General features: G+C 45.1%; 1 protein-coding gene across 1 annotated transcript; it reads left to right on the top strand.

Moving 5' to 3' along the window:
- Positions 1-1,151: 1,151 nt before the first annotated feature.
- On the top strand, positions 1,152-5,496 carry MAGEL2 (MAGE family member L2). Its single transcript, XM_040257064.1, has one exon. It carries the CDS (start codon positions 1,492-1,494, stop codon positions 5,041-5,043), a length of 3,552 nt encoding a protein of 1,183 aa, XP_040112998.1. The 5' UTR covers positions 1,152-1,491; the 3' UTR covers positions 5,044-5,496.
- Positions 5,497-16,218: the final 10,722 nt, after the last annotated feature.

Genomic DNA, 16,218 nt, shown 5'->3' on the forward strand with positions numbered 1-16,218 from the left:
ATCTTTCATACTTTTTTTTTTTTTTTTGATCACTCCAGACTCTTGCCCTAGGCTGCAAAAAGCCTATACTAAATTAAACATCCTTGATATTTAATATTTTGTATATTTCCAAGAAACTAACCAGAAGGAGCTGACTGTCATTTCCTTTCAGCATGAAATAGTATACTGTTACTCAATACATTTTATACCTTCTACTTTATCTGTTAATACATTGCTTGTTTAATTTTTAAGCTAAATTTCCACACACACACGCACACCCAATTCTGTGTGATGCTGTTTATCTGTTTTCTCTATATATGAACTGTGGGTCTATTCATGTCCCTATTTTAATATTTTCTAGTGCACTTTTTGTTGTCATTGTTACAATTTCTTTCTTGCTCTGCAACTGAAAAATACGCAGCAGGAAACGTACCTTGTTCTTTCATTCCAGTTACTCCAGAGGAATCCACCCCACCCCCCATACTAAAAATGCTATCTCTCATGGATGTCTGGAACATCTCAACTTCCAGGGTCTCTTTCCTTATCTCTCTATTCTTGGATGTCCTTTTTCCGCTTGTGTCTGAAAATGCCTGCAAGCTCTAAGACCTACCTCAGTAATTTCACTCTAAATCTCACTCTTCTGCACCACGATCCCTGCAGCAGCTCTATTTCCATGAAGAGTGTCTGGATCCCAATTCACTTTTCTTCTGAATCCCAAGCTTTTATACAAAAGTGTCTGCAAGCTATCCTCTTTGGCAGGTCCAAAGGACTGTAAATGCCTGTGTCTCACCCAATAATCATCAATTTCTCTTCCTTAGGAGCCTCCAGTGTGTCCCTGTGAGAATCACCCACCCTAGCAATTTATCCACTTTCCCGGGACTTCTCCTCCTCTTTCACATTTACATTAAAATATAATAGCTGTCTACTGTGAGTCTTGAGATATATATGTATGCTTGTATGTGTGTGTGCGTGTGTGTGTGCGTGTGCGTGTGCGTGTGTGTGTGTGTGTGTGTGTGTGTGTATTTTCTTTTCTTCCCTCTGGCTCCCGTTTTGCTATATCTGAGCTCAGACCACACCATCTTCCCCCTCTTGGATACCTTCCATGTTCCCAGTGGTCCGTTCACAACTCTATACTGCAGTACAGGGATTTCTAAAACATAAATCTGCCCCTGTCACTCCCCATGTGAAAACTCACCCATGGGCAATCTGACCAGGCTGCATTTGGGGACTGGGCAGAGTGAGGAGGGATCTTGCGTCCGCTAGGATTTCTGGTAGACGCCCCTCTGCACTATCCACTTGTGGTGGTCGGGGGCGGGGAAGGGGCGGGATCGAGCCCCCTTCCCCCCTCCTCCTTACTGCGGAAAGCTGCAGAGCTAAGGGCACTCACTTCCTATTCACCAGTCAGCAGGGAGGACTCCTCTCAGCAGCCACGTAGGCATTCTCTTCTCTCTGGAGGAAAAGGCCCAGCAGCTGTCGGAGGAAAAGGCTCACCAGCTGTCAGAGCAAAAGGACATGTCGCAGCTAAGTAAGAATCTGGGAGATCCGAGTCCCCCGGAGGAGGCCCCTAAGCCCGCAGTCTATAGCCGCCCTACGGTTCTGATGCGGGCCCCGCCCGCCTCCTCGCGGGCCCCTCCAGTCCCTTGGGACCCACCTCCGATTGATTTGCAGGCTTCACTGGCCGCTTGGCAGGCACCGCAGCCTGCGTGGGAGGCTCCGCAGGGTCAGCCGCCTGCCCCCGTGGCGCCCATGTCCCAGCCTCCGTCCCTCGGGGGCCCGATGGTCCAGGCTCCCCCTCTGGGGGGCCCGATGGGCAAGCCTCCGACTCCCGGGGTCCTGATGATCCATCCTCCCCCTCCGGGAGCCCCGCTGGCCCAGCCTCCGACTCCGGGGGTCCTGATGATGCATCCTTCGGCTCCCGGAGCCCCCATGGCACATCCTCCTCCTCCGGGGACCCCGATGGCACATCCTCCTCCTCCCGGGACCCCGATGGCCCATCCTCCTCCTCCCGGGACCCCGATGGTGCACCCTCCTCCTCCGGGGACTCCAATGGCGCACCCTCCTCCTCCGGGGACCCCGATGGCGCACCCTCCTCCTCCGCCGGCGACCCCGATGGCCCATCCTCCCCCTCCGGGGACTCCGATGGCGCAGCCTCCAGCTCCGGGAGTCCTGATTCCCCAGCCTCTGACTCCGGGAGTCCTGATGGTTCAGCCTCCTGCTCCGGGAGCTCCGATAGCCCAGCCTCCACCTCCGGCACCCCTGATGGCCCAGCCTCCTCCTCTAGGAGCTCCGATGGCCAAGCCTCCAGGTCCTGGAGTCCTGATGATCCATCCTGCAGGCTCGAGACCTCCGATCACCCAGCCTCCAGCGACAGGAGCCCCGATAGTTCAGCCGCCGGCGCCGGCCCCACCTGCGCAGCCTATGGCTTCCTGGGCCCCACAGGCTCAGCCTCTGATCCTGCAGATCCAGTCACAGGTTATAAGGGCGCCTCCGCCGGTTCCCCAGGGCCCACAGGCCCCACCGGCGCAGCTGGCCACTCCCCCGGGCTGGCAGTCCACCTCTCCGGGATGGCAGGCCCCACCACAAGGCTGGCCGGCCACACCCCTGGGCTGGTCGACCACACAGGTCACTTGGCCTGGTCCGACAGTTGCTTGGCAGGCACCTCTATCTGTGCGCCCTGGGCCACCACCCATCCGCCCTGGCCCACCGCCCATCCGCCCGGGCCCACCGCCCATTCGCCAGGCCCCACCCCCAATACGCCAGGCACCGCCACTGATCCGCCAGGCACCGCCACCCATCCGCCCTGCCCCGCAGGTCCTGGCCACCCCGCCACCTCTCTGGCAGGCCCTGCCACCCCCGCCACCACTGCGGCAGGCCCCACAAACTCGACTGCCTACCCCGCAGTTGAGGGCGGCCCCGCCAATTCGGGCGGCCCCCCAGGTGCCAACAGCCCCTCCAGCACCGCAGATGCCGACGGCACCTCCTGCTGTCCCGCAGGCACCCCCGACTGTGATGCCGGCCCCTCTACCGGTCCCACTGTCGGCCCCTCAGGCTGTGCATTGCCCACCCATTATCTGGCAGGCACCAAAAGGCCAACCTCCAGCGCCGCAGGAGATGCCAACGTCCATGGAGTTCCAGGAAGTGCAGCAAGCCCAGGCCAGCCTGGCCTGGCAGGCTCCGAAAGCTCAGGGGCAATTCTGGCAGTCCCTGCCCACCCAGGAGGCCCAGAGGCAGGGCCCACCACTGGTTCAGCTGGAGCAGCCCTTTCAGGGGGCCCCCGCCTCCCAAAAGGCCCTTCAAATCCAACTACCCACCCAGCAGGCTCAGCTCTCGGGTTCGCAGGCAGAGCTGCCATCCATGCAACTCCAGCCCTCCTGGCAGGGCCCCCCTGCCGCCCTGCAGGGCCAGCCTGGAGCCCCCTTAGCAGGGGCAAATTTTCCCATGGGCTCTGCTAAATCATTGATGACTCCATCAGGAGAATCTAGGGCTTCTTCTATAGACCGAAGGACCTCTTCAAAAGATCGTAGGACCTCTTCAAAGGAACGCAAGGCTCCTCTAAAAGACCGGATGATCTTCGGTGGCACTTTCTGTGCTCCCAGGGCAATGCCACCTGCTGGAGCACACCTGCCGACTCCCTGGAAAAACTTGCCTGCCACATCTGAGACCTTTAATGCCACTGCAAGGGTCTTTCCATCTACCTCCCAGTTCCAGCCTGCCTCTTCTAATGCCTTCAGGGGCCCATCTGCCACCTCAGAGGCCCCAAGGTCACTGCCATTCACTCTGCAGGATCCATTTGCCTGCATTGAGGCCCTGCCTGCAATCCCATGGGTTCCACAGCCCAATGTGAATTCCTCAAAGGTGTCCAAGGCAGGACCCAGTATCCTGATGGCAACCGCAGCTGCCCCACAAGTGATGGCCATCACTCAAGAGGCCTCAAAGACCTCCGCTGAGCCACCACGTCGCTCAGGCAAGGCCACCCGGAAGAAGAAGCATCTGAATACAGAAGAGGGGGATAGCAGTGGCAAGATGCTGAATATGTGTCACTGGCAGGCCCCCAGGCGCTGGGAAAGTCTAGACTTGAATGACTGGGAGGTACAAACCCCCATCCAATTCCTGTGTGACTGGGAGGGCCCAAGCACCTCCCGAATCCTGAGTGGCTGGGAGGGCCTGAGTACCTCCCAGATCCTGAGTGGCTGGGAAGGGCCCAGTACTTCCTGGGCCCTGAGTGCCTGGGAGGGCCCGAGCACCTCAAGGGCCCTGGGTTTCTGGGAAAGCCCAGTTAGCCCTCCGTCCTTGATCATCTCTGAGCTCCCTACTCTTGCTCAGGGATTTGGTGCCACCCAATATGATCCCAAGCTGGAGACTCAACCACTGTCTCCCTTGGATGAGCGAGCAAATGCACTGGTGCAGTTCCTCTTGGTTAAGGATCAAGCCAAGGTGCCCGTTAAGCGCTCAGAGATGGTGAAATTCATCATCCGTGAATATAAAGATGAGTGCTTAGAAATCATCAGCCGTGCCAGCCACAAGCTGGAGTGTGTTTTTGGTTATCAGTTGAAGGAAATTGATCCCCAAAACCACTCTTATATTCTCATCAACAAGGGTCGAAAGGGTGACACAGGTGCATCCTATTTGGACAGGCCCAAGTTAGGCCTCCTGATGGTGGTTCTGAGCCTCATCTTTATGAAAGGCAATTGTGTCAGGGAGGACCTGATTTTTACTTTTCTGTGCAAATTAGGGCTGAATATCCGGGAGACACATGGTCTCTTTGGAAATACAAAGAAGCTCATCACCGAAGTGTTTGTAAGGGAGAAGTACCTGGAATACAGGCGAATCCCCTTTACTGAGCCAGAAGAGCATGAGTTCCTCTGGGGCCCCCGAGCATTCCTTGAAACCAGCAAGATGATTGTCCTGAAGTTTTTGGCCAGGCTGTATAAGAAAGATCCACGGTGCTGGCCATACCAGTACTATGAAGCACTGGCAGAGTGTGAGTCTGAAGATCTGGATGAGGATGAGTCTGGCCCCGATGATAAAACCGACGACCCCACCAGCAGCCCCCCTCCCCATTAATATTGTTTAGCAGATATCTCATGGTTCCTTTGGGTCCCCGGCCTAAGGCCACTGACAGGGTGGGGTGGGGGGGACGTTTTGTTTCTGGTGTTTCTGTTTAAGTTCCGTGTGTGTAAGTTTGGATTTCAATTTGCTTTTGTATCTGCCAAAGCTTTGTACATTTTCATGTGGTGTTGATTTCAACTGGCTATTGTTCTATTTGGTATTTTGGCATCTGTACTTTTAACTGAGATCTGTGATTCTGTTTTGTGTTATAATTGTTATGTTTTGGTATCAGAGTTGTGCTGGCTTTGTGAAATGAATTGAGAAGCTGTCCATCTCATTCTGGTACAGATTATGTAGCATCAAAATAGGCTATTCTTTGAATGTTAAAATGACTCATCAGTAAAAGCTGTCTGCAGAAAAGTAAATATCTATATCTATATATAAATATAATTTCAGCATAATATGGAAGTGTTTGTCTTTATTCTAATTTTTATTCTAGGTACTGGGAGCCAAGTTTTACCATACTCTTCAAATACAGCTGAACATCAAGACAATTTCCAGTAATAGTAGATACCGTGGTGACAGAACTGTTTTTCAGAACAGTGCTACTTGTGTGATAATTATGCAGTAATTGCAGTGGGAGTTGGAATGTAAGATTAAAGCAAGAGTAAAGCTTCACACATCAATGAAGGTGAATCAAGAGGAGGTTTTTAATCCTTTTGATTCCTCACAATAGTCTGTCAAAGTAGGCATTATTCCCATTTTGTAGATGAGTGTCTAAGGCTCAAGTAGATCAATTAAGTGGGACATGTTAGTGCCAAGACAAGGTTGTAATTTGAAGCAGAAAATTTTCTTAAATTTATGTGGAAAGCCGCGACCATCTATCTGCCTGCAGATCAAAGTACCAGGTTTGTTAGCCATGGGGAGAACAAAGGAGTCTTGGTCAGTTCTGGTGGGTGGTGGGTGTCCAGCAGCTCAGGGAACTACATGGCATTGAAACATGCTCCCTGCAAAATATAACAGGGAAAAGGAAATACCAGGCTTCATTGAACTGAGATCGTGCAGGTTGCAGTGGGTCAGGGGGAAGATGGGGGATAACACCGGAGTCTAACATACAAGGGAAGTCAGTTTGCAACTGGCTGCTGTTCCTTGGGTGCAGGATCTGGTGTGTGTGTGTAGTGGGGACCAAAGAGTTTTGGAAGAAAATATTCATGAGCACCTGACGCTGCTGGGGTGTGCAAAAGGACGTTCCTGAAGGTATCACTATCTTCTCAGGGATGGGGACCATCAGCATTGCCGCATCTCTGCCATTCTGGAAGGATCCAGGGCCCCCAAATCCCGCCCCCCTTCTCTTGGTGGATAAAGCGCCTCAGTGGGGTACACGGCAAAAGTGGTATTCATCTGCCACCTAGCGACCTGTTACGGTTCTGTCGCTCCTGAAATGGCTCAGCCCCAATCATGGTCAAGAATCTCACACCCCAAATACTTGGGTTTAGACTGGAATTGCTTCACAACTCTTGCCCTTAATTTTACCTGCATTTGGGCTCAAATGCCCCTTCTTTTCTTTTACAACATAGGGCAAGGTGAAACTTCCTCCCCAGGTCCAGTTCGGTCTCATTTGAGAAGCTGAATTTCTAGAAGAGGAGATGAACTCATAAGTCCATTCCCCGACCCCGGCACAGAGCTGTATTTTCTGGGATGACAGCCCTACCCTAGGACTGTCCTGGCTACAGAGGATCTTTGGCACGTTATCCACGTGGCTAGGTATTCCAGAGATTTAGAAGGAGTTTCATGTAAACTCCTTGGGTCAGAGGATTGGGCTTCCCTGCCGATCTTCAGTTATTTAGATGACAACAACAAATGCCCTGTGTACGTAATAGCACCGTTGCAGCTGAGAACTGTCCCGCAAAGAGGCTTTGCTGAGCCTCAAAATTGGCACATGGGTCTAGGATTTTTAATTTCTTTAAAGCTTATTTATTATTTTTATAGTTTTCAACAAATCATCCACTCACGGGTGACTTGAGCAACTTCATCTCATTTATCCTATCATCTGATGCAAAGCAAATTATCTCATTTAAGCAATGCCTGGCTTAAGCAAGGCTTAAGACCTGAATAGAATTAAAATGTAATCACTGTTTATAATAGCCAGGACATGGAAACAACCTAGATGTCCATCAGCAGATGAATGGATAAGAAAGCTGTGGTCCATATACACAATGGAGTATTACTCAGCCATTAAAAAGAATACATTTGAATCAGTTCTAATGAGATGGATGAAACTGGAGCAGATTATACAGAGTGAAGTAAGCCAGAAAGAAAAACACCAATACAGTATACTGACATATATATACGGAATTTAGAAAGATGGTAATGATGACCCTTTATGCAAGACAGCAAAAGAGACACAAATGTATAGAACGGACTTTTGGACTCTCAGGGAGAGGGAGAGGGTGGGATGATTTGGGAGAATGGCTTTGAAACATGTAAACTATCATGTAAGAAATGAAGTGCCAGTCTATGTTCGGTACAGGATACAGGATGCTTGGGGCTGGTGCATGGGGATGATCCAGAGAGATGATATGGGGTGGGAGGTGGGAGGGGGATTCAGGATTGGGAGCTTGCATACACCCGTGGTGGATTCATGTCAATGTATGGCAAAACCAATACAGTATTGTAAAGTAAAATAAAGTAAAAATAAAGTTAAAAAATAAAAATAAAAAAATGTAATGAGATATAAATGGCAATAACATTACAGTTTTTAAAATTACACTCAAAATAAATTGGCAAAATATTCAACTGAAATGTTTAAGAAAGAACAGTTGACATTATAAAATCAGAGAGAATAAAACAAAATCCTGGAAAATGGGAAGCTACAGGGTAGGATGCAATGAGAGAAAACTCAAAGCTATTTCAAAGTTCTAAAATATAGATACATTTAGTAGGAAGATTTTTAGTATGAAGGTTTTTATTACAAAATGAAGAAAAAATAAAACTTCTGTAAACTAAATGGGCAAAAGCTATCAGGTGACAAACACAAAAAGAAACACAAATGGAAAATGACATTGGAAATGTTTCACTTCACTGATAGAGAAGGACATTACCCATTATAAGTATTAGACCAGTATTCCACCTTTCATTTATTAAAGTGGCACAGAATAAAATGAAAGCTTATAGAATATCCAGTGAAAATAGCGTTACTGTAAAACTGGTATCCTTATAAACTAGTGATAAAAGTATAAATTATTACAAATTGCCCTGAAATAAATTCAGCCAATTGCATCTCCAAGAGATTTAAAAATAGTAACACTAGCTAGAAATTCCTCATAAGGGAATGTATTGAATAGAAATTACTTGCATGAGGCAAAAGCTTTTCCACAAAGAGAGCTGCTTAGGGAAGTGAAGGAGATTATGATATGCATGCACACCTCATACAAGACTACTAGAAGCAAGGTGGTCCTGCTGCCAAAAGCGTCCTCAGAAACCACTTGCAACTTGCTGCGGCACAAAATTATGTGCAACAGAACAGAGACATAACAATCTTTGCCTGAAACTTTTTTAATTTTAATTTTTATTATTATTATTATTTTTACTCACATGAAATCCATGGAATGATCTCAACCTTTTAGATTAAGCTATAGACTCCTTGAGATGAGAAATTTAAAGTTTTTTGCAAAGTGGGACTTCCTTGATGCACAGTGGATAGGAATCTGCCTGCCAGAGCAGGGAGCACGGGTTTTATCCGTGTTCCAGGAAGATCCCAAATGCCGTGGAGCAACTAAGCCTGAGTGCTGCAACTGCTGAGCCTATGCTTTAGAGCTCACAAGCTGAAACTTCTGAGCCAGCCTGCAAGCCGCAACTACTGAAGCCCATGCCTAGAGCCTGTACTCCATAACAAGAGAAGTCACTGCAATGAGAAGCCCATGCACCGTGAAGAAGAGTAGCTCCCTTCTTGCTGCAACTAGAGAAAGCCTGCACAAAGCAGCAAAGACCCGGTGCAGACAAAAATATAATAAATAAGTAATTATAAATGTTTCCCAGAGGGATCGAATCAAGTGCATTGTTGTACAGGATGTTAAGTTGTAAGAAAGGTAATATCTTAGGATGTTGACCTAGAAATGATCTGAAATTCACAATACTATTACTGAAAGCCATTCTTCTTGAGAGCCTTAGAGGCAAAGATCAATTGCCTGTCAAAGCAGTTCATAAAGCAACATTGTCAGCATCCACAACGTGCAACATCATCTCATCTAAAGGACAGAGGCTCATCCCTGACATATCTGTATCTAACCAGAGCCTAACATGTGTGCAGCTCCCCCACATTTAGCTGTCTTTGACATGCCTCCTAACCTTCAATATTACCTCTCACATAAACTGCTGTGTTGGCTGTATGGAACATAATGTTTCACTCTGTGTAAAGCCCGTGATGGCTTTTAGTTTATCTTAGAGTTAGACATTGCTCACTTTCCTCATCCTGAGTGTCAAAGGGCATCAGGTTAGAGTTGGGTAGCCTAAACTGGATTTACAAATGAGGCCAGGGGTCCCTCTGCTGGAGAGTTGGAGGAACTCCTAGGATTCTATAGGAAACACCCAGGAGTGACCAAAAGGATGGGTCTTAAAGAGAATTCCTACTGTGTAGCACAGGGAACTCTGCTCAATACTCTTTAACAACCTAAAATGGAAAATAACTTGAAAAAGAATAGATACATGTATATGTATAACTGAATCATTTTGCTATATACCCCAATGGCAGAAAGCAAAGAGGAACTAGAGTCTTTTGATGATGGTGAAAGAGGAGAGTGAAAAAGCTGACTTAAAACTGAACACTCAAAAACTGGGATCATGTCATATGGCCCCATGGCAAATAGATGAGGAAAAAATGGCAACAGTCACCTGATGTAAAGAGACAACTCATTGGAAAAGACCCTGATATTGGGAAAGTTTGAGGGCAGGAGAAGGAAGTGATAGAGGATGAGATGGTTGGATGGCATCATAGACTCAATGGACATGAGTTTGAGAAAACTCCAGGAGATGGTGAGGGACAGGGAAGCCTGGAGTCCTTGGGGTCCATGGGGTCCTCAAAGAGTCGGACATGACTTAGCAACTACTGAACCACAACAATATACCTGAAACTAACACAACATTGTTGATCAACTATATGCCAACACAAAATAAAAATTTTAAAAGAGAGAGACTGTCATTTAGATTACACACTACCTGTTTTCTTTTATCTCCAACCCCAAAAGTCCTGTGAGCACAAGAAAGACAGGCAAGATAGCAGGTCTGGCTTCTCTGAAGAGAATCTCTGGGAAAGGAAACCTAGCAATCCACTGTGGTTTGTACTGTAAAGATAGATTGCTAGGTTTCCTTTCCTGCAGTGCCAACCAAGCTAAATAGGAGAAAACAGATAATGAAGGAGTCTCCCCATATGGGCAATGTCCTTCTTTTAAATTGCTCAAAGGATCTTGCTGTGAACCCCATGGAGAGATTTAGAACACTGCTATCCCACTGGGTCAATCCCCTAATCCTTTTAGATTCTGAAACCTATTCTGGCTCCTGTTTTAAGAGACAAAGCCTATATGGGGAGACTCCTTCATTCTCAGTTTTCTCCTATTTAGCTCAGTGGCATGGCAGGAGTTCTCCTGGGGTCTCAGAGAGATACCTTCTCAGTGCAAATGACTTCATTCTACAAGCTGTCAATCAATCTCCCAGTTAGACTGGCTTTCTCTGCCCTCACTTCTTCAGAGTAACTTCAACTTGTTTGTCTTAGAGGGCGACAAGAGGGATTCAGGTTGTCCCATCAACCAGCAATGATCACAGAAACATTTCCTATACCTGTAGTCTTCCTGGAGTGTGCTCTTTAGTGATGCAGACTCTTCCCTGAAACAGAGCTAACTGGGGTCACAAAGCTGTGGGATTTGAGTTCTGACTTTCTTGACTTCTTCAAGGTATTCTTAAAAACATTTTGCTTATAATGTTCTAAAATTTTTTGTTTATTAAAATTTTTAAATAAATTTAAATCTTAATTTAAATTAGAGATACAGTGGGAATATTTCATGTAAAGATGGGCACAATAAAGGACAGAAATGATATGGACCTAAGAGAAGCTGAAGATATTAAGAAAAATTGGCAAGAATACACAGAATAACTATGCAAAAAAATCTTAATGACTGAGGTAACCAGAATGATGTGATCACTCATCTAGAGCCAGATATCCTGGGGTGTGAAGTCGAGTGGGCCTTAGGAGGCATCTCTACCAACAAATTGAGTGTAAGTAATGGAATTCGCATTGAGCCATTTCAAATAATTGAAGATGATGGTGTTAAAGTGCTGCACTCAATATGCCAGCATATTTGGAAAAGACAGCTATGGCCACAGGAATTGAAAGGTCAGTTTTCATTCCAATCCAAAAGAAAGTAACCAATACAGAATTGTAAAGTAAAAAAAAAAAATTAAAAAAAAATAAAAAAAAACAAACAAAGAAAGTTCCAACTACCACAGAATTGCACTCACCTCACACGTTAGCAAAGCAATGCTCAAAATTCTCCAAGGCAGGCTTCAACAGTACATGAACTGTGAAATTCCAGATGTTCAAGCTGGATTTAGAAAAGACAGAGGAACCCGAGATCCACTTGCTGACATCATTGGATCATCAAAAAAGCCAGAGAGTTCCAGAAAAACACCTACTTCTGCTTTATTTACTATGCCAAAGCCTTTGACTGTGTGGATCACAACAAACTGTGGAAAATTCTTCAAGAGATGGGAATACCAGACCACCTGACCTGCCTCCTGAGAAATCCGTATGCAGGCCAAGTAGCAACAGTTAGAACTGGACATGGAACAACAGACTGGTTCCACATCAGGAAAGGAGTACGTCAAGGCTATATGTTGTGACCGTCCTTATTTAACTTCTATGCAGAGTACATCATGTGAAATGCCGGGCTGGATAAAGCACAAGCTGAAATCAAGACGGCAGAGAGATATATCAATAACCTCAGATATGCAAATGACACCACCCTATGGCAGAAAACAAAGAAGACCTAAAGAGTCTCTTGATGAAAGTGAAAGAGGAGAGTGAAAATGTTGGCTTAAACCTCAACATTCAGTAAACTTAGGTCATGGCATCCAGTCCCATCACTTCATGGGAAATAGATGGGGAAACAATGGAAACATTGAGGGATTTCATTTTGGGGGGCTCCAAAATCACTGCAGATGGTAACAGTAGCCATTAAATTAAAAGATGTTTATTCCTTAGAAGGAAAGTTATGACCAACTTAGACAGCATATTAAAAAGGAGAGACATTACTTTGCCAACAAAAGTCTATCTAGTCAAGGCTGTGGTTTTTCCAGTAGTCACGTATGGATGTGAGAGCCGGAATATAAAGAAAGCTGAGTGCTGATGAATTGATGCTTTTGAACTGTGGTGTTGGAGAACATTCTTGAGAGTTCCTTGGACTGCAAGGAGATTGAACCAGTCAATCCTAGTGAAAATCAGTCCTGAATATTCATTGGAAGGACTGATGCTGAGGCTGAAACTTCAATACTTTGGCCTCCTGATGTGAAGAGTTGACTCACTGGAAAAGACCTTGATGCTGGGAAAGACTGAAGGCAGGAGAAGAAGGGGACAACAGAGGATGGGATGGTTGGATGGCATCACTGACTCAAAGGACATGAGTTTGAGCAAGCCCTAGGAGTTGGTATTGGACAAGGAACCCTGGTGCGCTGCAGTCCATGGGGTTGCAGAGTCAGACACGAATGAGTTACTGAAATGAGCTGATTTTTCATTTTTTTGCTTTATTTAAATTTTTACAGTGTTTTGTTGGTTTCTGCCACACAACAATGGGAATGAGCCTTAATGATACATTTAACTCCTCTTTCTTGAGCTTCCATTTCTCCATGTTCCCCACTTTCATCCCCCTTGGTCATCACGGAGTCCCAGACTAGGCTCCTTGTGTTATACACCAACTTCTCACCAGCTATCTATTTTACACATAGTAGTATATACATGGTGATGCTACTTTCTCCGTTTGTCCCACTTTCTCCCTCCCTGACTATGTCCACAAATCCATTTTCCACACCAGCATCTCCATTCCTTCCCTGAAAATATGTTCATCAATACCGTTTTTCTAGATTCCATACATATATGCATTAGTATCTGATATTTGTTTTTCTCTTTTTGACTTACTTCACTCTCGATAATAGGCTCTAGGTTCATCCACCTTACTAAAACTGGCTCAAATTTTCTCTTTTTATAGTTAAGTAATATTCTATTGTATACATGTCCCACAGTTTCTTTATCCGTTCATCTGCTGATAGACATCTAGGTCACTTCCATGCCCTGGCTGTTGTAAATAGTGCTGCAAGTGGCAAAGGTTTTACCGGACGGTCTCCTGCATCTTTTCTCTGATCCCCCCTCACCTCCATGTTTACATTGTGTATATCAATAGTATACTTTCAAAGATGCTGACAGCAGTACTATGTACATGTTAAGTTCAATCAAATTTTATCACAAAAATGTGGACTCTGTAAATATCATCTCAATCAACATCTAGAATTATTTCACCACCACGAAGATTTCTCTCATGCTGTCTCATTATATTCTTGTGTAACCCTTCTCCCTGGCAATCACTAAACCCTGGCAATCACTGCTCTGCCCTTCATCACTTTAACTTTCTCAGTTTGAGAATGTTATATAAATGGAATCATGCCCTTGAGTGGCATTTTTCCACTCACTATAATACCTTTGATATTTATCCAAGTTGCTGTGTGTATCAATATGGAGTTCATTCCTTTTCAGTGCTGCCAAATCATTTACCTATGAATGACATTTTGGTTGTTTAAAACTTTCATCTCCTGTCAATCTGCTATGGACATTCCTGTGCAAACTTTTGAATGCACATAAATATTCATTTATCTGAGATAAAAATGTCTGGGTATAATTGCTGGGTTGACAACTGAATATGGCAAATGAATAGTTAGTTTTTAAATGAAGCTACCAAACTGCTTTCCAGAATGACTGTAACATTTTACGTTCCCATCAGCCATGCATGAGAGATGCAGTTACTTCATATCCTCACAAACAGTTGGTATAATCACTTTAAAAACATAGCTGTCCTAGTAGATGTGAAAAGAAGAGAAGCAAAAAGCAAAAGAGAAAAGGAAAAATATACCCATTTGAATTCAGAATTCCAAAGAATAGGAAGGAGAGATAAGAAAACCTTCCTCAGTGATTAGTGCAAAAAGAGAGGAAAATAAAAGAATGAGAAAGACTAGAGATTGCTTCAAGAAAATTAGAGATACCAAGGATATATTTCATGCAAAGATGGGCTCAAAAAAACCAGAAATGGTATGGACCAAACAGAAGCAGAAGATATTAAAAAGAGGTGGCAAGAAGACACAGAAGAACCATACAAAAAAGATCTTCATGATGCGGATAATCACGATGGTGTGGTCACTCATCTAGAGCCACACATCCTGGAATGTGAAGTCAAGTGGGCCATGGAAGCATCACTACAAACAAAGAGAGTGGAGGTGATAGAACTCTAGTTGAGCTATTTTAAATCCTAAAAGATGATGCTGTGTAAGTGCTGCACTCAATATGCAGCAAATTTGGAACACTCAGCTGTGGCTACAGAGCTGGAAATGGTCAGTTTTCATTCTAATTTCAAAGAAAAGCAATGCCAAAGAATGCTCAAACTACCACACAATTGCAATCGTCTTACATGCTAGTAAAGTAATGCTCAAAATTCTCCAAGGCAGGCTTCAACAGTATGTTAACTGTGAACTTCCTGATGTTCAAGCTGGTTTTAGAAAAGGCAAAAGAACCAGAAATCAAATTGCCAACATCCGCTGGATCATGAAAAAAGCAAGAGAATTCCAGAAAAACATCTATTTCTGCTTTATTGATTATGCCAAAGCCTTTGACTGTGTGGATCATAATAAACTGTGGAAAATACTGAAAGAGATGGGAATAACAGACCAACTGACCTGCCTCTTGAGAAATCTGTATGTAGGTCAGGAAGCAACAGTTAGAACTGGACACAGAACAACAGACTGGTTCCAAATAGGAAAAGGAGCACGTCCAGGCTGTATATTGTCACCCTTATTATTTAACTTATATGCAGAGTACATCATGAGAAATGCCCGGCTGGATGAAGCACAAGCTGGAATCAAAATTTCTGGGAGATATATCAGTAACCTCAGATATGCAGATGACACCACCCTTATGGCAGAAAGGGAAGAAGAACTAAAGAGCCTCTTGATGAAAGTGAAAGAGGAGAGTGAAAAAGTTGGTTTAAAGCTCAACATTCAGAAAAGTAAGATCATGGCATATGGTCCCATCACTTCATGGCAAATGGATGGGGAACAGTGGAAACAGTGGAAGACTTTATTTTTTGGGGCTCCAAAATCTCTGCAGATGGTGACTGCAGCCAGGATATTAAAAGACGCTTGCTCCTTGGAAGAAAAGTTATGACCAACCAGGACAGCATATTAAAAAGCAGAGACACATGTACCCCAGTGTTCATCGCAGCACTGTTTATAATAGCCAGGACATGGAAACAACCTAGATGTCCATCAGCAGATGAATGGATAAGAAAGCTGTGGTACATATACATAATGGAGTATTACTCAGCCATTAAAAAGAATACATTTGAATCAGTTCTGAGATGGATGAAACTGGAGCCAATTATACAGAGTGAAGTAAGCCAGAAAGAAAAACACCAATACAGTATACTAACACATATATATAGAATTTAGAAAGATGGCAATGATGACCCTGTATGCAAGACAGCAAAAGAAACACAGATGTGTATAGCGGACTTTTGGACTCTGAGGGAGAGGGAGAGGGTGGGATGATTTGGGAGAATGGCATTGAAACATGTATACTATCATGTAAGAAACAAATCGCCAGTCTATGTCCAATGCAGGATACAGGATACTTGGGGCTGGTGCACGGGGATGACCCAGAGAGATGTTATGGGGAGGGCGGTGGGAGGGGGGTTCAGATTTGGGAACGCATGTACACCCGTGGTGGATTCATGTCAATGTATGGCAAAACCAATACAGTATTGTAAAGTAAAATAAAGTAGAAATAAAAATTTAAAAAAATAAAAATAAAAAGCAGAGACATTACTTTGTAACGAAGTTCTATCTCGTTAGAACTATGGCTTTTCCAGTAGTCATGTATGGATG

The sequence above is a fragment of the Oryx dammah genome, unplaced genomic scaffold (assembly GCF_014754425.2).
Source record: "Oryx dammah isolate SB20612 unplaced genomic scaffold, SCBI_Odam_1.1 HiC_scaffold_16, whole genome shotgun sequence".
Lineage (NCBI taxonomy): Eukaryota > Metazoa > Chordata > Mammalia > Artiodactyla > Bovidae > Oryx > Oryx dammah.

Coding starts and splice junctions, on each gene's coding strand:
- MAGEL2 (XM_040257064.1), top strand. CDS start 1,492: ATGTCGCAGCTAAGTAAGAATCTGGGAGATCCGAGTCCCCCGGAGGAG.